The 22,368-nt window shown below is 45.3% G+C and overlaps 1 protein-coding gene across 4 annotated transcripts in view; it reads right to left on the reverse strand.

The window, feature by feature from the left end:
- Nucleotides 1–998: 998 nt before the first annotated feature.
- SLC30A6 (solute carrier family 30 member 6) overlaps nucleotides 999–22,368 on the reverse strand; it is a 49,501-nt gene continuing 28,131 nt past the window's right edge. For all 4 annotated transcript variants that reach the window (XM_077282928.1, XM_077282927.1, XM_077282930.1 and 1 more), the window contains 5 exons: nucleotides 15,608–15,727; nucleotides 14,533–14,635; nucleotides 5,108–5,155; nucleotides 2,413–2,481; nucleotides 999–1,739 (listed from right to left, as the gene is read on the reverse strand). In XM_077282928.1, coding sequence (XP_077139043.1) covers nucleotides 1,230–1,739; nucleotides 2,413–2,481; nucleotides 5,108–5,155; nucleotides 14,533–14,635; nucleotides 15,608–15,727 — 850 coding nt within the window. In that variant the 3' untranslated portion in view covers nucleotides 999–1,229. The remainder of the gene's footprint in view (nucleotides 1,740–2,412; nucleotides 2,482–5,107; nucleotides 5,156–14,532; nucleotides 14,636–15,607; nucleotides 15,728–22,368) is intronic.

The raw sequence follows: 22,368 nt of genomic DNA on the forward strand, positions 1-22,368 counted from the left end.
CTGAGAATCGTACGTCGTAGCAGATCGTTTGAAACTTTCTTTTGTCGTCTAGTGTCCCGCTGTGGCGGCATGATTGCATCGTGTGACACAGGTTGTATACGATGTGCGCACAGTAACCAACGGCTTCTACATCGCAAATACGTCATGAAATTATCGCTCCAGCGCCGTGTATTGCAACGTGTGACCGCAGTATACGACGCTGGAGCGATAATCATACGACGCTGCAACGTCACGAATCGTGCCGTCGTAGCGATGAAAATGGCACTGTGTGACGGTACCCTTAGTAAAAGTTATATTTTACTCCAAAACTCTGATTTCAATAAGATTAGTTGGACATAACCATTTGCTATATTCTAATTTTATCGGTGCAGCTTTTTTCTTCTCGTTTTATATATAACATTTCTGGACTTAACAGGCTCCTTGGGAGATAGAAAACACACTTAAAATAGTAGAAATATTGGCATTTTTGCCTTTCAGAGATCTCAGATATTTTTGGTGGCAAGAATAGTTCAGTCTGCGTCTATTTAGACCTTCAGAGTCCCAGAACCCCGGAAGAAGGCAGCTCCTGGCGATTTGCATGGCAGGATCCCTACGTTTTCCTCTGCGAGCCTAGTCATGGACCAGTGAATGTGGTAGCAGTCAACGCTGGATGTAAGTAATCTAATGGAAACCAGGTACTTCATTCCCACTCCCTGAAACTTTCACTGCCATAGACTGAATCACTTCCATTTTGAATATTTTCTAGAGCAGGGTGTACATTGTTTGCCGACTAAGAGCTGCTACTTCTGAGGTGTGGACAACCTTAAAATTAGAGTTGCAATGTGTAGTAGAATATTTCTCCACAGATACGATCAAGAGTTCTCTCCACCCTTGCATAATTTCTCCATCGATCCATAGGGCGTGTACACACACGTGTAAATTACCATAGGCCTATAGCATAATGCTTTCCAAAACCCAAAGTGGATAAACATGAATATAGAAAAATATCGGTGAAAGTAGACGGTGGCCATTTAATTTATTAAAATAAGTTTGTTGCTTTATACCGCAAACACTTTAAGGAGTTTAAAGGGAAGAAAAGAAAAGTAAATGAAAAAGTGGAATGTATCAGTGACATTCAAAAGAAAAGTATAGCTTAAAACGGATAGGTCCGAATGTCCTGATCTCTCAAAGTCTTCACCTCCAACAAACGAAAACTTTCCAAAATGGCAGTAAAACCACAACAAATGAAGTCATTGTTTGAACTGTGTGAACTGTCCGGGAGTGTATGTTCCATATCTGTTAGCAACATTTGTAAACCCAGTCCTTAAACCCTGTGTGCCCCCAATGCCAGGCACGCCAAGTCCTTGGCTAAACGTAGCACCATATTGTGTAGAAGGGTATTGGAGTCCTAGGCCGTATGGCCTCGTTTGTGCATTCTGAAGAATAACAGGATTGATATTTTTGCCTGGCGTATTAAAGGCAAATTCAGGAGGCGGGCTGGTGGGCTTTGAGGGTGTGGAAGTCAAAGGACTTAATTCATCAACTGGTGACTTCAGAGATGGCATCTGAATGATGTGATGGTCTGACACGTTCAGCATGTTGGATGGCATGGGACCAGAAGACAAGACGGGCCTGGACCATTCGTCCTTGAAGATTTGAACCGTAAGAGTAGAGACCAATGTATTGAGTCGGTTTGTAACATGAGCCAACACCAGCTGCTCATTAGCGTCTCTTCTAATCCGAACTTGAACTGAACCAGCCTGAAAAGTAAGGAAACAAAATGAACATGTATCTAATCTAGCTGTAGGCCAGAAATACCCTCTTTGCTTGGTCTAAATGTAAATCCTAAGTAAAGGTTAAAGGGTTATTCCCATTCAGAGATGGATTCTGTTGGATGGTGCTTCTAAAAACAAGCACTTTTACAATTTACGGCTTACTTACATTTGCAGCTGTTCTTGAGATATTAATACTTTTCTTTTATTTACAGCTTGTTGCCTAGGAGACCGACCACTGCTGTTGTCTAGCTTGTGTGTACTGTGCTGGAGCTGGCTTTGATTTAGGAGGTTAAAGCGTGCTCCAGAGATCCTCCGCAGCTTCAAAACTGTGCTTACAAGCTCAATAGAATAGAGCTTGCAAGTGCTGTGCAATATATGCTGTCTAGAAGCGATGGTCTCACAGGAACAACTCAAACTTTTAATAAGCAGTAAAGTGCAAAATTGCTTGATTTGCAAGCACCATTCGACAATAACCATTTATGAAGTTGGGACTAACCCTTTAGGAAAATAAAGCCAAGTTCTCCATTGTGAGGGTGTGTATATACACACAGCCCATGACCAACCCACTGTGAAGAACTACAGCTCTGTGCATGGATGAACTTAATATAATGTATATAAGTGTTGCATAATCCCTATGTAGCCACAGCTTCTTACATACCATGGTCCCAAATCCCAAAGTCCAAAAATGCTCATTGCGGACTTCCAGAACCCCATCTAATGTAGACACCTAAGTAAAGACCATACAAAAATAGCACAATTTATTAATACAAAAAGTCCAAAGCTTAACACACTTATAACGTTATTAGTAATACAGAAACATGTTATCGGATAAATAGGTTTTTAACCACCATTTTGCATGGCACATTTTAGCCCCTTTCCAACGTCAGGTTCCCATGTTTGGGGTGGACGCAAAAGCTGATCCCCCACCAACTGGTAGATGGCAGCTCTGTTATATAACCAGAATCTGCTTGTACAGCAGCAACAGGAGCTAGTTTTGATCAATGCACCATTTAAATGCAGCTACCAATCACCAACAGTGGCATTTAAAGGGACTGTTCAAACCATCATGGCACGGCCAATCATTTATATACACCTTCCCACCATCTCTACCCCACCCTCCTTGAATGACAGCTCTGGCTTCATAGAGCCATAGGACAGAGATAGGAGACAGATGGAAAACAAGCAGGTGGAAAGGTGCACTTAAAAGGTTTGGCCGAGCCATGATGCACCGAGCGCTTGTACTTGGTTTGAACAGTCATTCTGTGCAGAGAGAATCCCTTTAAATGCCGTGTTGCTGATACCAATAGGTTGTCAAGGCAGCTGGGTAGTGTGGCAGAATATAAGATCGTGAGTACTGTAGTATTGCAGAATAAAAGATAGTGAGTACTGTACTAGTGCAGAATATAAAACAAGTAATCAAACAATTATAATACTAAGGTGACAAAAAAAACAAACCATGACTCTTGGAAGAAGGGCAAGGAAAATAAATCAAAACTTGACTGTGGCGAGAAGTTAAAGAGCTCCCACTTTGTCTTGTGTTAAGGTACCTTCACACTGACCAACTTTCCAACGATAACGATAACGATCCGTGACGTTGCAGCGTCATGGATAGCGATATCGTTGTGTGTGACACGCAGCAGCGATCAGGATCCCGCTGTGATATCACTGGTCGGAGCTAGAAGTCCAGAACTTTATTTGGTCGTCAGATCGGCGTGTATCGTTGTGTTTGACAGCAAAAGCAACGATGCCAGCAATGTTTTACAATGGTAACCAGGGTAAATATCAAGTTACTAAGCGCAGGGCCGTGCTTAGTAACCCGATATTTACCCTGGTTACCATTATAAAAGTAAAAAAAAAACACTACATACTCACCATCTGATGTCTGTCACGTCCCCCGGCGTCCGCGCTGCTGCTCAGAGCTTCATGCACTGTGTCAGCGCCGGCCGTAAAGCAAAGCACAGCGGTGACGTCACCGCTCTGCTTTAGGGCCGACGCTTACACAGTGCAGGGAAGCGGACACCGGGGGACGCGACAGACACCGGAATGTAAGTATGTAGTGTTTTTTTTTTTTTTACATTTACACTGGTAACCAGGGTAAACATCGGGTTACTAAGCGCGGCCCTGCGCTTAGTAACCCGATGTTTACCCTGGTTACCCGGGGACTTCGGCATCGTTGGTCGCTGGAGAGCTGTCTGTGTGACAGCTCTCCAGCGACCACACAACGACGAAACAGCGACGTTGCAGCGATCGGCATCGTTGTCTATATCGCTGCAGCGTCGCTTAATGTGACGGTACCTTTAGTAATTAATGGTGTTTACCCACACAGTTGGGTACATGTGGCGAAAGGGTTAAAGACTAGTTTACAATTTTTTTTTATTTTTTTTTTTAAGAGGGATGTCCAGGGTTAGAAAAGGACTTTTTCCCCCCCAAGAAGGATGTTCACATCTGTCTATGAATAGAAACTAGTATTGCAATTAATCCTCATTCAATAAGTGATAGTCCTTAGCAATGAAGCATAAATGTACCATTTTCCTTTTTGTATTCTCATGGAAGACGCATGACAAAGGCTTAATTATGAGCAGCAACAAAATGATTGATGTGTCGCCCTTGCAGTCACAAAATTGGTTTCTCAGTGTTTAAAACAACATCTCCACCTTTTGTTCACTTTGCTTAAACAGTAGCAGCCACTCCTTACACTTGTGCATTACATTTCCAGGTCTCGGATAGCACCTGCACAAAGGATGCTCCAGGTGCCATCACAGAAAGACATGTGACAAGTGTGAATGTCTGCAGAAACGGATCAGCAGGAGTCACTGCTGCGGACAGTGATTGGCTGCAGCAGTCACACGCTGCATGACGGAACAGTATGTCCAGAGCCAGTCAGTGGTCACATGCACATTCCCGCTTCAATTGGGAGCCTAAAAACCAGTGGGGACCGTAACAGTACTGCGAGAGGAGCGGTGGCGGGTTAGTATGTGGGTATTTATTATTTAGCACTTTGGGGATTTTTTTTTTTTTTTTTTCTAGTTTTATGAGACGGTGCAGAAAAATTCATGCAATCAGTAGCAAACAAATGTAGCGTAGGTGTGCGCATTACTTTTACTAACAAAGTTGCACTCTGTAGGGCTATAGCATGTAAACATGAAATATGAAATTGCATTATAGTATAGAAAATAGGAAAAAATGAAAATACTTAGCGCATAAACTGGCCAATGCATGCATGCCCAGCAGCCACGACAAGGCGACCTTTGCTGGGAACCTACTCTAATGTGACTCCTCTTATGGGCCTACATTTAAGTGGTGGAAAAGCCCTTTAAATATGATTTTCATTTCCTTGGTTTTGCTTTGCTTACCTCTCGAAGTAGTTTGTCCAGTTGGCCAATGACATGCGGAGGTGTAGTCTGCAGAAAACAAAAATGAAAAAAAAAAAAAAAAAAACAAGCCATTTGTTAAAATGCATGAACAATCTCTGCAGACTGCAGAATTATTTTAGATTATCATTAGTGATGAGCGAATATTCTCGTTACTTGAGATTTCCTGAGCACGCTCGGGGGTCCTCCAGTATTTTTTAGTGCTCGGAGATTTAGTTTATCTTGCCGCAGCTGAATGATTTACATCTGTTAGCCAGCATAAGTACATGTGGGGATTCCCTAGCAACCAGGCAACCCCCACATGTACTTATGCTGGCTAACAGATGTAAATCATTCAGCTGCGGCACTGAAAACTAAATCTCCGAGCACTAAAAAATACTGGAGGTAAACCGAGCGTGCTCGAGAAATCTCAAGTAACGAGTATATTTGCTCATCACTAATTATCATCATTAGTTAATACCAGGGTGTTGTTCATGTGAAAATGAGACTACATACATGTTATGTAATTAAATGGACTGTCAATCAGAGGGGGCGAGGAGACCCTGCTCCTTACCTTCTACAGGTCTAGATACAAGCTAGACATTATCTAATCCCCAGAAGCCACAGCATATAATAGAGTGAACGTGATACATATCGGAAGCAGATTTGTTTACAGGTAAAACAGGGATCTGTGTGCGCGTGTGTTGGATTTGGCTGGGGTTCGTGTGATAAGTGTTTGTCAGAGCTGTCATTTACTGCAACAACACCCACAAGTGATGTGATGAGATGCAGTCATGTTAAACCCGAATGGGAGGCCATGTGATGAGAAGAAATTGCTGGGAACAGACGGTTGTGATTTGCAAGTGTCTACACCTCAGTCCTAAACTTATACACCACTGTGAGCATAACACTGTACTTACGATGAATGTCACTAGTCAAGGAGAAATATACAGTACCAGTCGTAGGTTTACACACAAATACCTAGAGTTTTTACGATATTACAATTATTGGAACCAAGAAGTAGACATAAGACAAAGTGACCAAAAAAAATAATAATAAAAAACTCTCGCAAAGTCTAAATGGAACCTGTCATGTGAAAAAAATTATATTAACCTGCAGATATAGGGTTAATCTGCAGGTTAATAGCTTTTTGAAGCTGTGTGACCGCCCCATTGAAAGCCTGGCAGCTGGAAAGGAATGAACTCTTATTCCTCCCAGAAGTCTCTGTCTATCAATCATAGAGGCACAGCTTGAGTCACCACTCAGTACATAGTGAGTGGTGGCTGTAACCACACCCCTGGCACTGACTGACAGCCGGCTCTGTGCTGATACTGTAGAGCTGGCTGTCAGTCGGTGCCAGGGGCGTGGTTACAGTTGCCACTGTAGCCACGCCTCTATGATCGAAAGCCCAAGGCTGGCAAGAAGAATAGAATTTATTTACAGGTTCTATTTAAAATTCTTCAAAGTGGACACACTTTGTGCCAGGCAGGTAGCCATCAAATTTGCTTATCCAAAAGTTGAAAGAGTGGCTATATATGCTGAACACTTCTTGACTCCCTTTCCTTTCTTTTGGTTTTCAAAGTAGCCTCTACGCAGCCTGGGAGTTTGCCGGAAAACTGAAAGGCTGCAGCAATCGTGTCACATAATCACTCAGACACGGCGCTGAAATTGGCGTCGGTCCTGGAGGGGAGTATATATTTTATTTACTATGGACACTTTAGCATTAAAGTTGGGATTATCCGATAGTGATCAAACACTTTAAAAAGGACCAGGCAGTGTGATTAAAAGGAGCACACAATGATTTTTCAGGAGCAAGAGCCACCTTTTCTATTAGTTAACACTCAGGAGGAGGAGTCAAGCACTGACTGTTTCACTGCCATCATCTGTACTCCAAATTAGTGTATTCTCATACAGTTAGGTCCAGAAATATTTGGACAGTGACCAAATCTGCGTGATTTGCACTCGGCATTCCACTATTTTTTTTTTTATTCCAAATGAAACAACTGAGATGCAATTGAAGTGTAGCCCTTCAGGTTTAAATAAAGTGAGTTGAACAAAATTATCCTGTGAAACGTTTAGGAATTGCAACCATTCTATACAAAGCCTCCTCATTTCAGGGGCCCAAAAGCATTTAGACAAATTAACTTTACCATAAATAAAATGTTCATTTTTAATAATTTGAAGATGCTCTGCCAGGCCTTTAGGGTAGCAAACTTCAGTTTTTGCCCGTTTGTTGGTCTGTCTTAAATTTTGTCTTAAAGGGAACCTGTCACCCCGTTTTTTGAAGATGAGCTAAAAATAGCGTTAAATAGGGGCAGAGCTGGGCGTTACATTAGTGTCTTTTGTGTGCCTTTATTACCCACCTATGCTCCCGAAATACCTTTGCAAAGTCGCCGTTTTCTGCTGTCACTCACGCTGGTCTGGTCCTATGGGCGTGGTGACAGCGCTGTTTCTCCCCCAGATCAGGCTCATCATTCCGTTGGTGGCGTAGTGGAAAATGGCCGCCGCGATCTCCATCTGCGCACGCGCGGAATCCCGCTGCCATTTTCCTGAAGCCCCGGGCAGCAGAGCGCTCCATCTGCGCACGCGCGGCCACAGGAAAGATGGCCGCGCCCACCGGTAAACGGCTGAATAGCGCAGATCGCGCTCTTTTTCATCTCCTGGGCAGTGGATATTCTCTGTTGGACATGCGCACACCACTACGCCACCAACGTAATGATGAGCCTGATCTGGGGGAGAAACAGCGCTGTCACCACGCCCATAGGACCAGACCAGCGTGAGTGACAGCAGAAAATGGCAACTTTACAAAGGTATTTCGGCAGCATAGGTGGGTAATAAAGGCACACAAAAGACACTAATGTAACGCCCAGCTCTGCCCCTATTTAACGCTATTTTAAGCTCATCTTCAAAAAAACGGGGTGACAGGTTCCCTTTAAGCATTTGAAAAGCATTCTTGTTGAAGTTGAGATCTGGTGATTGACTACGCCATTGCAGAATATTCCTCTTCTTTGCCTTAAAAAGCTTTTGGGTTGCTTTTGCAGTAAGTTTTGGGTCATTGTCCCTCTGTACTGTGAAACGCCATCCAATTAACTTTGCTACATTTGGTTTAACCTGAACAGAACGTGTCGCCCCATACACTTCAGAATTCATCCAGCTGCTTCTGTCATCAGTCACATCGTCAATAAACATTAGTTACCCAGTGCCACTGGAAGCCATGCATGCCCATGCCATCACACAGCCTCCACCATGTTTTACCGAGAATATGTTATTTGGATAATGATCCTTATTAAACCTTCTTCATTCTTTCTTCTTTCCATCATTCTGGTACAGGTTGATCCTTGATTAATCTTTCCAATGAATGCTTTTCCAGAACTGGGCAGCTTCTTCAGATATTTTTTGGCAAAAATTAATCTGGCCTTTCTATTTTTAAGGCGGATTAATGGGTTACACCTTGTGATGAACCCTCTGTATTTGTTCTCATGAAGTCTTCTCCTCATGGCAGACACTTAGATACTGAGAAACCTACTTCCTGGAGAGTGTCCTTCACTTGGGTGGATGTTGTAAAGGGATTTTTCTTCAACATGGAATGGATTCCGCGCTCATTGACCACTGTTGGTAGCCCGTGGATGTCGAGGCCTTCTTGAGTTCCCAAGCTCACCAGCGAACAATTTTTTTGCAGAATGTAATTGTGCTTGGAGAAAGCATCTGAGGATGTGAAACAGCTGCTGCTGCACATTTGTCCCCTGTATATTTCCTATATGCACCTTATGTAAGTAAATGGAGACCTTGGCTAAAGATTTGTGACAAATGCTGAAAATATACTTCTCCTCATGAATGAAAGAGTTGATATGACCACTGCTAACATTTCTGCTCGATCTCTGATAATTTTTTTTTCAGCCTAATGATGGGCTGATTATCTTACTTTTTTTCTTACAACTTTCCTCATTTTTTTTTCACCACTTAGACAAAAAATAATAATAATTTGGAAATCGCCATAGTTATAAAACTGGTTTAAGCATATGAAAAAAAATCAATAAGCCACTAAAAGGGGCTTGTTAGGAAGAGTACAACGGGATCAGTAAATACTAGTGATGAGCGAATGTACTTGTTGCTCGGGTTTTCACGAGCACGCTCGGGTGATCTCCGAGTATTTGTTAGTGTTTGGAGATTTAGTTTTCATCGCGGCAGCTGAATGATTTACAGCTACTAGCCAGCTTGATTACATGTGAGGATTCCCTAGCAACCAGGCAACCCCCACATGTACTCAGGCTGGCTAATAGCTGTAAATCATTCAGCTGAGGCGATGAAAACTTAATCTCCGAACACTACAAATACTCGGAGGTCACCAGAGGAAAACCCGAGCAATGAGTACACTCGCTCATCACTAGTAAATACATGATGGTGGTTTGGGAGGCCTTGGGAAGCTGACAGGATCCCTATAACTTGGAAAAGATGCAGATGAGAAAATTATTAGAATCATTTTTACCCATAGAAAAAAAGATGCAAAAGCAATGAAGAATCGGACCCGGTGCGGCCCACGCTGCTATCTCAGGATAATGGTATGCAAGAGGACAATGTTACAGGACCTAAGTCTGGATTTTGTCATATCTCCTCATAGGAATTTCCTAGCAAGATACAAGGTCTGCTCCAAAGCACTATTTTCTAAATCAAATATTTAACAATTACTTTGAAATGCGGTGTTTCAGAGAAAACAGTTTGAAAAGCCGGCCGGGGACCACAGGGAGAGCCCTGACTAGTTGAGTGCAGCCCCCGGATGGCTTCTACCTCGCTGCAGTAAATTTACAAATTTCTCCCATGTGTGTAGATAGGACGATATCGGCACTCAACTGGAGGGGCGGGAGACGGACAGCTTCTCAATCAAGGTTCTCTAAAACATTACAGTGTAATTAAGCAATCAGGCTCCGATTTCTGCTGCCCGTGGATCAGGCAGCCTGAACCTAATGACAGGTCCCACAACAATCCTCATTACATCAGGTCTCATAAAAACACTGAATAGAGTTTTTGCAATTTTCAATGATGATTGACCGGCAGTTCTTTGAGTAATCATGGATTGTCTTTTCCTTGATGTAGTTGAGCTGTACTAGCCATACCACACAATTATAAAGACAAAATGGGTCACCCGGTTTATTAATATTAGGCAGGAATGAGGAAAGGCATTGTTATTCAACCTCTGCAACGGTCATTCTATTAAGTAACGTTACAAGGGACAGGCATTACATACATTATCCACACATTTATTATACACTATTAAGTCATCTGTAAAATACCTGAATAATTAAAGGAAAGGTGCCACATTTTATTTTTTGTATTAAAAATAATTGTTTATATAAACAATTATTTTTCATACAAACTTCCTTTTTTTAACTTTAACATTTTTTTTATTATTAATTTTTTTTTAAGCCACTGGGCGCCGCCATTTTGCTTTGCAGGAGTGTAAGTGAAGCTGCACGTCACTTACACTCTGCATTTACGGCAGCCCAGGGCATAGAGATCTGCGGTCGGGAGGCGACTCTATAGCTTGCATTATAAGCTGCTTTCTGCTGTGTCTGGCCACGCCCCCTGAGCCGTCCTGCACAGCAGAGGCAGGAGACCAGCGCCATCTTCCTGGAGCTCACACTGCAGCTGTGAGCTCCAGCTCCCAGGATAATCGCAGGAGCCCTGCAGCTATAGGAGGAGGAGGAGAAGACCAAGGAGGGGAGGGAGAAGAAAGGACTCAGCAGGGAGCCGTAAGTATCAGTGGGGAGGGGGAGAGGGAATCTATTCCTATCCCTTGTGGTGCTGACTCTGAGCAGTGTATCTCCTCTCCTGTGTGTTACTGTCTGCTGAGCTGTGTATCTAATCCTCTCCTGTGTGATACTGACTGAGCTGTGTATCTAATCCTCTCCTGTGTGATACTGACTGAGCTGTGTATCTAATCCTCTCCTGTGTGATACTGTCTGAGCTGTGTATCAAATCCTCTCCTGTGTGATACTGTCTGAGCTGTGTATCTAATCCTCTCCTGTGTGATAGTCTGCTGAGCCATGTATCTAATCCTATCCTGTGTGATACTGACTGCTGAGCCATGTATCTAATCCTTTCCTGTGTGATACTGTGCTGAGCTATGTACCTAATCCTCTCCTGTGTGATACTGTCTGCTGAGCTGTACATCTAATCCTATCCTGTGTGATACTGACTGCTGAGCCATGTATCTAATCCTTTCCTGTGTGATACTGTCTGCTGAGCCATGCATCTAATCCTACCCTGTGTGATACTGTGCTGAGCCGTGTATCTAATCCTCTACTGTGGGATACTGTGTGCTGAGCCATGTATCTAATCCTCTCCTGTGTGATGCCGTCTGCTGAGCCATGTATCTAATCCTATCCTATGTGATACTGTGCTGAGCCTTGTATCTAATCCTATCCTGTATGATACTGACTGAGCTGTGTATCTAATCCTCTCCTATGCAGTCCTCTCCCCCGTTATGTGTGATCTATATGGCGGCGTTCTGTGAGAAGTATATGGCGGTACTATGTGATGTATATGGCGGTATTATGTTTGATATATATGGCGGTATTATGTGAGATCTATATGGCGGTATGCTCTATATGGCTGTATTATGTGTGCTCTATATGGCAGTATTATGTGTGCTCTATATGGCAGTATTATGTGAGATCTATATGGCGTCGTTATGTGAGAAGTATATAGCGGTACTATGTGATGTATATGGCGGTATTATGTTTGATATATATGGCGGTATTATGTGTGATCTATATGGCGATATGTGAGAACACTGGTGGTATTATGTGAGATCTATATGACGGTATTGTGTGAAGTATATTGTGGTATTTTGTGCTCTGTATTATGTGTGCTCTATATGGCGGTATTATGTGTGCTCTATATGGCGGTATGCTCTATATGGCGGTATTATGTGTGCTCTATATGGCGGTATTATGTGAGAACACTCTGGCGTCGTTATTTGCGATGGTATATGTGAGAACTATAGGACAGTATTATGTGTGCTCTATACGGCGGTATTATGAGTGATCTATATGGCGGTATTATGTGAGAACACTATGGAAGTATTATCTGCAGAAAGGGGACCAAATCTAGGGTGGTTCCGGTTGAGCAGCTGCACGCGGGTCTGGGGTAATAGAGGGGGCAGCATGACCTCCAGTTAGGTGCCTTCAGGGGAGGGCTGGTGAGGCAGCTGAAGAGAGGGGTCTCATGTTTATCGTTACTATATGGCTACATTTCCTTCCCAGCATCACCCCGGACTGCGCCTGTCACCTCGCTTTCACACATCGCCAGGACAGGATCTGAGGAGGGGAATGGGGTCTTTGCATGCAAAGCCTGGATCAGAACAGGCCATCAATCAGCAGAAATGTTTCCTGGATTTCTGTGAAGCAGACGGTCCATCCATGTGTATAAAAGACAGCGCTCTATGTACAATCCCTGGCTGCTCAGCGCACCGAACAGGGTGCCCCACATAGACCAGCACACTGCTCTCCTGAAATACTCTGTGCTGCTGTCACCCTGCTCCCTCCACCATATATCTCCCAGAATCCTTGCTGCCTGCCATCTTCGGTGACTGTCTACTTGTCAGTATAACTTTGCAGTCACCAACAAAATGGCTGCACACTGTGTTCCTGAATCCTCTCATCCCCTAGCAAACACCAGAAGGGGAGGAGAGGAGACATCACACCCACGTCAGCAGACTCCGCCCATAATTACTGCAGTGCAGTAATGTGAGCTAGTTGTACACTAGGTTTTTCTGAAATTTCAGCAGCTGCTCCCCCTAGTGTTTAAAAGTGGAAATGCCAAACCTTTTAAAATTATTTTTCATATTTTACTAAATTAAAAACAAATGATAATATTTTTTAAGAAAATGTAAACATTAATTCTTTACATTTTTTTCAATCGCTGGAAAAAAATTTTTTTTGATGGCACCTTCCCTTTAAAGTTCAACATTTCTCATTCCTAAATAAAATTCAATCATACAAAGGCATTCAAATGGGTTGTCCAGTGGATACAAATATTTGGCATAAGATTGGCTAAAAAAATAAAATAAAAGAGTACTGGTAATTACTAACTTTCATATATCCCCCATTTTGCCGCCTACTCATTCTCTCATCTTCGCTTACTCATGGGCCCATCTTGATACACTGCCAGCAGTGCCCAGTGAGCCAACCATGGGACACAGCCAAGACCCGCCATATACCTGTACCGGCAACCGCTGTAATCTGGTGCATCAAGACGAGACCACAAAGTAGAGACCAGCCGGGACTGGGCAAATGCTGAAACAGGAGCTGTGAAGATCGGTAAGGGGATTTGGGTTTTTTTTTGCCCCTCTTTAACTAAAACAATTAAAATTTTTGTCCGAAATCAGTTTAAAACTACAAATAGAGAGACCAATATTCCAATTGGTGTGTACATATTTTAGACTGGTACTGTATATATTACTTGGTTTAATGCTGTCTAAACATAGAAACAAGAACTAGACCTTCAGGTTCCTGTGCCAGCAATGGGAGAAGTTCTCCATATCCTTACCTAATGAGCCAGAACTACTCCAACCACCTAATCCGAGCAACATATAAAATGGGAGTGTTAATTATTGTAATTATTTGCATCCATCTCTGTCCCCGCCATCTATTCTCTGTATGTCAGAAAGGTACAGTGGCTTGCAAAAGTATTCAATCTGGTCCTGGAGGTGACCATCCCTCTACTGCAAAAAATGCAGCTAAACCAAGGAAAGTGGAATGCAAGAATGTGCTTCCCATCCAACCAGTATGTCCACATACATACCGCACAATCATCAATCAAACCAGGGAATTTCCTCAGCAGTATAATATATGCACTTCTTTGCTATTTCTACCTACTTTGGTCTTTAAAAGGTTTTGCTATAGCACACTCCATACCCATATTCACAACCGCAAAAGTATTAGAAGAGAGTCCCCTTCTCGGGACCCCATGTATAAGGGTCTCTCCCTCTCTCGGGTATCCAGCCCGTGTCTACAGCTTTACCTGAGTAGTGAGGCTTTCCGCAACCTTACAATTTATTTTTTGTAGCAATAAATTCATGTGATGTACAGGTCACTGTTCTTTCTTTATTCCAAGCAGAACTAAAATGTTGTCCTCTTTATGGTGGTCGGATCTTCAAATTAACAGTTTCCCATTCGAGAAAAGTCAGATGGCCCTATAACCCCAGAAAGGATCACAACGCAATACTCGGACTGGCTGGCGGCTCTCCCGACTACAGTGTGACAGCTGCATGGGTCGGGAGAGCCGCCAGCCAGTCCGAGCACTGCGATCCCCATCTGACTCTTCTCAGAGCTGTCCAACACTAGACACTATTTTATACAAAATTTTGAAAAGATATACAAACTGCGTATTACACCACAGTAAAAAAAACAACAAAAAAACAACCTTACTTGGAGTAGTACTTTGCCACTGTAAACGCTCATGGGATACATGGTGCCAAATGTCATAAGAGCAATGGCCACGGCTGATGCGGTGTCCACTGAAAAATAGTTGCTGCAAACACAAAATGTGCATTAATAACATTTATCTGGGCAAAAACTGAAGATGTTCCATTAGGCTTCTTTCACACTTCAGTTGTTTGGCGTCAGTCTGCTCTGCCATAATGACGGATCCGTCACAATTGCTGAGAAAACGGTTCTAACGGATCCGTTTTTTTGACGGATCAGTTACTTGTGGGATGTATATACTTTTTGGAGCATGCGCAATTGAAAAAACGGATTGGGGCGACGGATCCGCCGAAATGACGGTTGCGACGTATCCGTCGCCCATAGGTGGCCATTCTATGGAATGACGGACGCGACGGATCCGTCGCAATCCGCCATTTCAACGCAGACAAAAAACGTTGCAATGACCGTCAATGTCTAGATGACGTCCGCCAAATTTTGACGGATCCGTCGCATGACGGATGGAACGGACGACCATCCGTCACAATCCGTCGCCAATGCATGTCTATGGGGAAAATAACGGATCCGTCACAAAAAATGACGGATCCGTTATTTGAGGAAAATGGCGGTTTTAGACTGACGCCAAACAACTGAAGTGTGAAAGAGGCCTTAACAATACCCCTCATAGCAAGTAGGAAAATCAGCATGTAAGGGAAGAAAAAAAGTCTCTAAAGAACACAAAAATGTCACATAATGAACAGTGACAAACCCCAGTGCTGTACAATAAACCAAGTTACAACTGCATATAAAATAAAGGTTATATAAAAGGATTACATAACTGACAACACTCTAATAAAAGGACAATTTTAGGAATCACTCCTTGTAAAACAAGTGATCCAATTACACGGATTGCCTGAATGGCGATGTTCATACATCAGACATATTAACGGGTTACACAGTCAGTAGGGAAAGAAGCCACATGCACACTCCAGTAATCTGACTGTATAGTAAGACATTTGCTTGACTAGACTCCATTTACGTGACAATATTATTTTTCTTCTTTTACAAGTACCATACTTACTTAATTTCAATCAACATGTAGGTAATGCAAAGTGCTAGTGCTCCAGCCACGTCAATCAGCACAAAAGGGTTCATTCGAGGTAAGAAGACACTGTTCAGCCCTGGGATAATGCCACATAAACTGCAAGGACAAAAGAGCAAATGAAAATCACTTCATATACATGCTGAAAAAGGTTAATCTGTAAATATTGATCTCTTGATTATGCAAAGTTTCCTAACGGATCCAACTAGCAATTTGTTAAAGGGACACAAAATAATTTGTGGATGTAGCAAATGGATATTTCCCCAACAGAATGCTGCCATACCGGGGCTTTAATAGAAATATGCCTGAGTAGCCTTAAAGGTGTTGTCTGGGGATATAATATTCATGCCCCACATCCTGGATAGGTCATCAATATCAGATCGGTGGGGGTCCAACACTGATTATTCGCTTCAGGGCACTGAATGGTACAGCTTTGTTCAAGCTGCAGCTGTGACTCGCAAAAAAGAGCAGATCAGTTCCAATTTTCTTACTAGGCCGACAGGTGGGGATTCTTGATGTTTCTTCAATGATGCTCTCTTCTAGCCACCTGACCGATGCAACAGCGCTGTGACTTCCAAATGGGGTAGACAGGCGCAGACTGCGATCCGACAACATCGGTGCTATCCCCTGCAGGTGACGTGACATTGTTTGGTCAGCTGCCACCTTAACTATTAAGAGCGGATGTCTGATATGGCAAAATATTGATAAGCGGCAATCTATCAGTGGTCACCGACTGGCTGCAGCAGTAACAGGACCTAACAAGGTCATATGAGAGTAACAGCGCCGACATTGCTGGATCACGGGAGGCGAGCATACATTGTTGCTATTCATTATGGGATGATAAAGTGATTAAAGAAGTCCTCCCATTAATTTTTTTCTCTCTAAATCTGTGGAGTGTACTGTTAGTATGTCGATATACTCACCTACCGCCACCTTCACCGTTACCCAACGCTGTTCCGGTCCTCGTGAGCGACGTCACTGCTCATCAGACTCTCCGGACCACTCCATGCAGGAGCCTTGTTCTGAAGGGTCATGGTCTTACACTGTAAAAGGTTCATCCAGGATACAGAGCGCAGTAAGACACGGAGAGTCTGAAGAGCGGTGACGTCACTCGGAAGAGGAGCGGAATGGTGCTGGACACCGGAGAAGACTGCAGCAGGCGAGTATATTAATACACTGGCTCTACACTACATACACAAACGTAAGGGAAAAAAAAAAAAAATAATAGGAGGACTTCTGTAAAGGAGTTGTCTAGTACTAAGCTACGTAACTGCAGACATGTGAATCCTCACATCATGAGTACTGCGCACTGTGACGATTATCCGATGCTGGGAGCAGGTGTCATGTGACCGCAAGTATGCGATGTACACACTCCTGGCCACATTCCAACTAGATGGGCGCAGCCTCACGCAATGCAAGTGTGTTGTGGGAAGACAGAAAGTCTAGTTGGAATGTGGCTGGAAGTATGCATATCGCAAACTTGCTGTCACAAAACTACCCGCTCCTGGAGAATCGTCGCGTCGCGCAGAATTCACAAGTCTGATGTCATAGAGTGACAGTAGACTTGTAGATTAAGGCAGAAAAAACCCTTTAAGCATGGGTTGTCCTGGAGAAGACAACCCCTTTAATAGATAAAGCCATTATTCCAATAATTTCTTTCCCATTAGGAGAACATAACAGCTCTCCCTTTTACGGATTCTCCATGAAGTAACATTGCTGGAGCTTTTCTTAGACATCTGAAATGTGTTGGTAAAGTGTTCATTTAAGGTTATGTGAACACGGTAAGCATTTGTTGCAGGCATTTCTGCTTCAAAAACATGTTTCTTAGCACACAAAAAAAGCTCCATGAAAAAGTGTGGCTTTGAAGCATTTTTAAGCGTTTTTCCCAACCATTACGATGGGTGAAAAAATGCTGCAAAAATGCAGAGGAATTCATATGCTTCAAATCTGAAAGGAAAAATAAGCAACGTGTACACAAAAAGGAGATTTTTGTGTACTCACCGTAAAATCTCTTTCTCTTAGCCTCTAATTGGGGGACACAGGACCATGGGTGTTATGCTGCTGTCCACTAGGAGGCGACACTATGCATAATCTGAAAAAGATTAACTGTGGCTCCTCCTCTGCAGTATACACCCCTGGACGGCATCAGCCTTCTCCAGTTTTGTGCAAAAGCAGTAGGAGGAACGTAACATGAATAACATAATTATGCCTGTAAGAAGGCAACTATGTAACATGAATAACATAATTATGCCTGTAAGAAGGCAACTATGTACGAGCTCAAGAAAACAATATGAGAACTCAATAGTTACAACGGCCTGGAAAGGGCAACAGGGTGGGAGCTGTGTCCCCCAATTAGAGGCTAAGAGAAAGAGATTTTACGGTGAGTACACAAAAATATCCTTTACTCTGTCGCCTCATTGGGGGACACAGGACCATGGGACGTCCTAAAGCAGTCCCTGGGTGGGAAGCAATGGACGAATATTGTGCAGACAGGCCCCTATACTTAGGGCACCGCCGCCTGCAGGACACATCTACCCAGGCTCACGTCCGCGGAGGACTGGGTATGAACCCTGTAGTGTTTAGTAAACGTGTGTAAGCTAGTCCAAGTGGCCGCCTTACACACTAGTTGTGCCGAAGCCTGGTGCCGAATGGCCCAGGAGGCCCCTACCGCCCGTGTAGAGTGTGCCGTAATACCGGCTGGAAGAGGAGAATTCTTAAGGCGGTAGGCCTCTTGTATCAGACCTCCGGAAGGACGCAGTCCTAGACACGTACATACGCAATGCCCTGACAAGGTCAAGCGTATGCAGAGCCTTCTCCACTCTATGAACCGGAACCGGACAAAGGGATGGTAGTGAAATTTCCTCACTGAGGTGGAAGTTGGACACAACCTTCGGAAGGAAGGATGGTACTGTACGAAGAACTACCTTGTCCTGGTGAAAAGCCAGGAAGGGCCGTCTGCAGGAGAGTGCTGTCAGTTCAGACACCCTGCGTATCGAGGTGATTGCCACCAGGAAAACCACCTTCTGGGAAAGAAGGCGGAGCGGGACCTCTTTAAGGGGTTCGAAGGGTGGTTCCTGCAATGCTGTCAGGACCAGGTTGAGGTCCCACGTTTCTAGTGGTCGTCTGTAGGGGGGAACCAATCGGGAAACCCCCTGAAGGAAAGTCCTTACTTGCGGCTTGGTAGCAATGCGCCTTTGAAAAAGCACTGAGGGCTGACACCTGGCTCTTAAGCGAGCCCAATGACAGCCTCGCCTCCAGACCCGATTGGAGAAAACCAAGTACTTTGGGTAGGGAATAAGGGAGTGGGATCTGGCCACGAGATTCGCACCAGGTAAAGAAATAAATCTTGGCAGAGGCTGGCTTCCGTGCCCTGATCATGGTTCCAATGACGTCCGTCGAGAGCCCTGCCTGGGATAGAACCTAGGTCTCAAGGGCCACGCCGTCAAATTGAGAGCCCCTGAGTTCTGGTGGTAGAACGGGCCTTGTGATAGAAGATCATGGCGGTCGGGGAGACGCCAGGGGGCGTCCGCTGTGAGTTGTACGATGTCGGCGTACCATGTGCGTCTGGGCCAGTCCGGTGCAATTAGGATGGTTGGAACTCCCTCTTGTTTGATCTTCCTCACGACTCTGGATATCAGGGGGAGAGGTGGAAAAATATACAGAAGCTGGAACTGGGTCCAATCCTGAACCAGAGCGTCTGCTCCGAGCGACCGCGGATCGTGTGTTCTGGCCATGAAGTTGAAGACCTTGGCATTGAAGTGGGATGCCATTAGGTCCACATCCGGGGTCCCCCAGCGGAGACAGATCTGGTGAAAAAATTTCGGGATGGAGAGACCACTCTCCCGAGTCTATTCCTTGTCGGCTGAGGAAGTCTGCTTCCCAGTTGTCCACACCCGGAATGTGGACCGCCGAAAGAACTGACCCTATGTCCTCCGCCCAGCGGAGGATGTGTGACACTTCTCGCAGCGCCTGGGTACTGCGGGTCCCCCCTTGGTGATTCACATATACCACAGCCGTGGCATTGTCCGACTGTATTCTGATGTGAGAGGCAGCCAGTAAGTGATGGAAGGCTCTCAATGCCAGAAGGATGGCACGAATTTCCAGGATGTTGATGGGCATGGTCGCTTCCACTGGGGACCACTTGCCCTGTGGTGTAGGTGCACCGCACCCCAACCTGTCAGGCTCGCGTCGGTGGTCAGAACCTTCCATTGACCTGTGAGAAAGGATTTCCCCTTTGCTAGCGAGGTTGGCTTGAGCCACCAGTGCAGGGACTTCCTGGTTGACGAGGTTAGCTGGAACTCCCTGTCGAGAGAAAAGGGATTCCTGTCCCAAGACTTGAGAATGGCTAGTTGGAGAGGTCTGAGGTGAAACTGGGCAAGTGGGACCGCTTCTATTGCTGCTGCCATCTTGCCGAGGACTCTCATGGCAAACCGGAGAGATTGAGGGGGTTTGCGGAAGAGGGTGCGAACTGCTAGTCAAAGAGCCAGTGCCTTGTCCTTGGGAAGGAGCACTAGACCCCTGGAGGTGTTGAATAACATTCCCAGGAAGGTCAGGGACTGACTCGGGGTTGGTGATGACTTTTGTAGGTTGATTAACCAGCCCATGCGACTGAGAGTATCGGTTGTGATTGAGACGCTGAGCTCGCAGTCCTTGAAGGTGGGAGCCTTGATGAGTAGATCGTCCAGGTATGGAACGACTACTATGCCTCTGGAGTGCAGGACGTCCATGGTGGCTGCCATGACCTTGGTGAACACTCTGGGAGCCGTGGCGAGTCCGAAAGGGAGAGCCACAAATTGGTAGTGGTCCTGGCCTATTGCGAACCTGAGAAACCTCTGATGGGCAGGCGCAATGGGTATATGCAGGTATGCATCTTGTATGTCTATGGAGGCGAGATATTCTCCATTCTCCATGGACGCAATGATGGACCGAAGGGACTCCATGTGGAAATGACGGACCTGTACATATTTGTTGAGCTGTTTTAGGTCTAGTATGGGCCGTACGCTGCCTCCTTTCTTGGGAACTACGAACAGATTGGAGTAGAACCCTCGGAAGCGGTCGGTCGTTGGTACCGGTACTATGACTCCTGCTTGAAAAAGCGAGGAGACAGCTTGGTGGTAGGCACGAGCCTTGGCTGGCGGTCTTGGGGGGACAGAGAGGAAGAATCGGTCCGGTGGGTTGGAGATGAAGTCTATTTTGTATCCGGAAGACACTAGTTCCCTGACCCACCTGTCTTCTGTAATAGGCAGCCAGACTTGATGAAAGAGCAAAAGTCGGCCGCCTACTGGTGTCGTGTCTTCCGGAGTCCGTGAGTCATGATGAGGAGAAAGTCTGAGATTTTCCTCCTCTGGGCTTAGACTGGCCTGCTTTTGACTGCCAGGTCTTGTCCGACCTTTGCGTCGATCGTGAGTTGTCCCTGCGTGGGGAACGGTTACGATTTTGTGCTGGACGCGAGACGGACCAGCCGGAAGAATTCCGAAAGGATCGGAATCGAGTTTGGTTACGCTTCTTGTAAGTGCGTTTAGGTTTCAGTTGGGGAAGAGAAGTACTCTTACCCCGGTGGCGTTGGATATCATAGTGTCCAACTGTTCACCGAAAAGTCTCCCACTGAGGTAGGGGAGGTGCGTGAGGGACTTCTTTGAGGCTGCATCCGCTTTCCATTCCCGCAGCCAGAGGATACGCCGAATCGTGATGGCGTTTGATGCTATCCCCGCTACTCCCCTTGCTGAATCCAGAGCTGCATGGAGCATGTAGTCTGCTACAACTGCTATTTGAACCGCTTGGTCCGACAGCTCAGGAACGGATGCTTGGAGAGCTTGTAAATTCTTTGCCCAGGCCAGAATGGCCTTGGCAGCCCAAACTGAGGCGAACGCGAGAGCCAGGGATGCCCCTGCTGCCTCGAAAATTGAACGAGCCATGCGTTCTACCTGCCGGTCTGCTGCGTCCCTGAGGGTTGAGCTATCTGGCAGTGAAAGGAGGGTCTGTGCTGCCAGCCTAGAGACTGGGGGGTCCACTTCAGGTGGATCTGTCCATTCCTAGTGTCCTTCTGTGGGAAGGGGTACCTCGCCTCCAGATATTTGCGATTAGCGAACTTTTTCTCAGGCTGTCAGCTGCTTTTTAAGGATCGCCTTAAACTCTGGGTGGTTAGAGAAAACTTTAGGTGGCTTCAGAGGTCCTTCAAAAGGAAATCTTATGTTCTGGGGCCTCTGGTGGCGGATCAGAAATGTCCAGCACCCGATGGATGGAAGAAATTATGTCCTCAACTAGCGCTGTATTGCTAGGAGGGATTGGGATCAGGGACCCCTCCGTTTCCCTGTCTGAGTCGGAGTCGCAGATGCCTTCCGAATCCTGTGCATCACTGAGGCGTCCCCTGCTGAGTGGGCCGGGGAGGAAGCCTTCTCTGGTCGGGGATTGCGGAGATCTGCATTGTCTGTCCCTGGAATGGGACGGTCTAGATGACCTGGAGCTACGGTGTCTCTCCCTAGAGGGGGATGACCGTGTGCTATGGGATGACGCAGATAGACTTGATCTATGGGTCCGCTTGCGTCCTGACCTAGACGTGGATGTGCCAGGGTCATCTTGTTCCTGAGTCAAGCTCTCCCTTTGCTGGGTAACGGTCATAGCTGGGGCATGACCCTGCAGAGCCTGAAGCAATGTGGAGGTTAGGTTATCTATAGACTGCGTCATAGATTGCGATATCTGAGTAGCCCATTCCGGCGTGGCATTAGACACCGAGGCATTGG

This window comes from Ranitomeya variabilis, chromosome 2 (genome assembly GCF_051348905.1).
Source record: "Ranitomeya variabilis isolate aRanVar5 chromosome 2, aRanVar5.hap1, whole genome shotgun sequence".
Lineage (NCBI taxonomy): Eukaryota > Metazoa > Chordata > Amphibia > Anura > Dendrobatidae > Ranitomeya > Ranitomeya variabilis.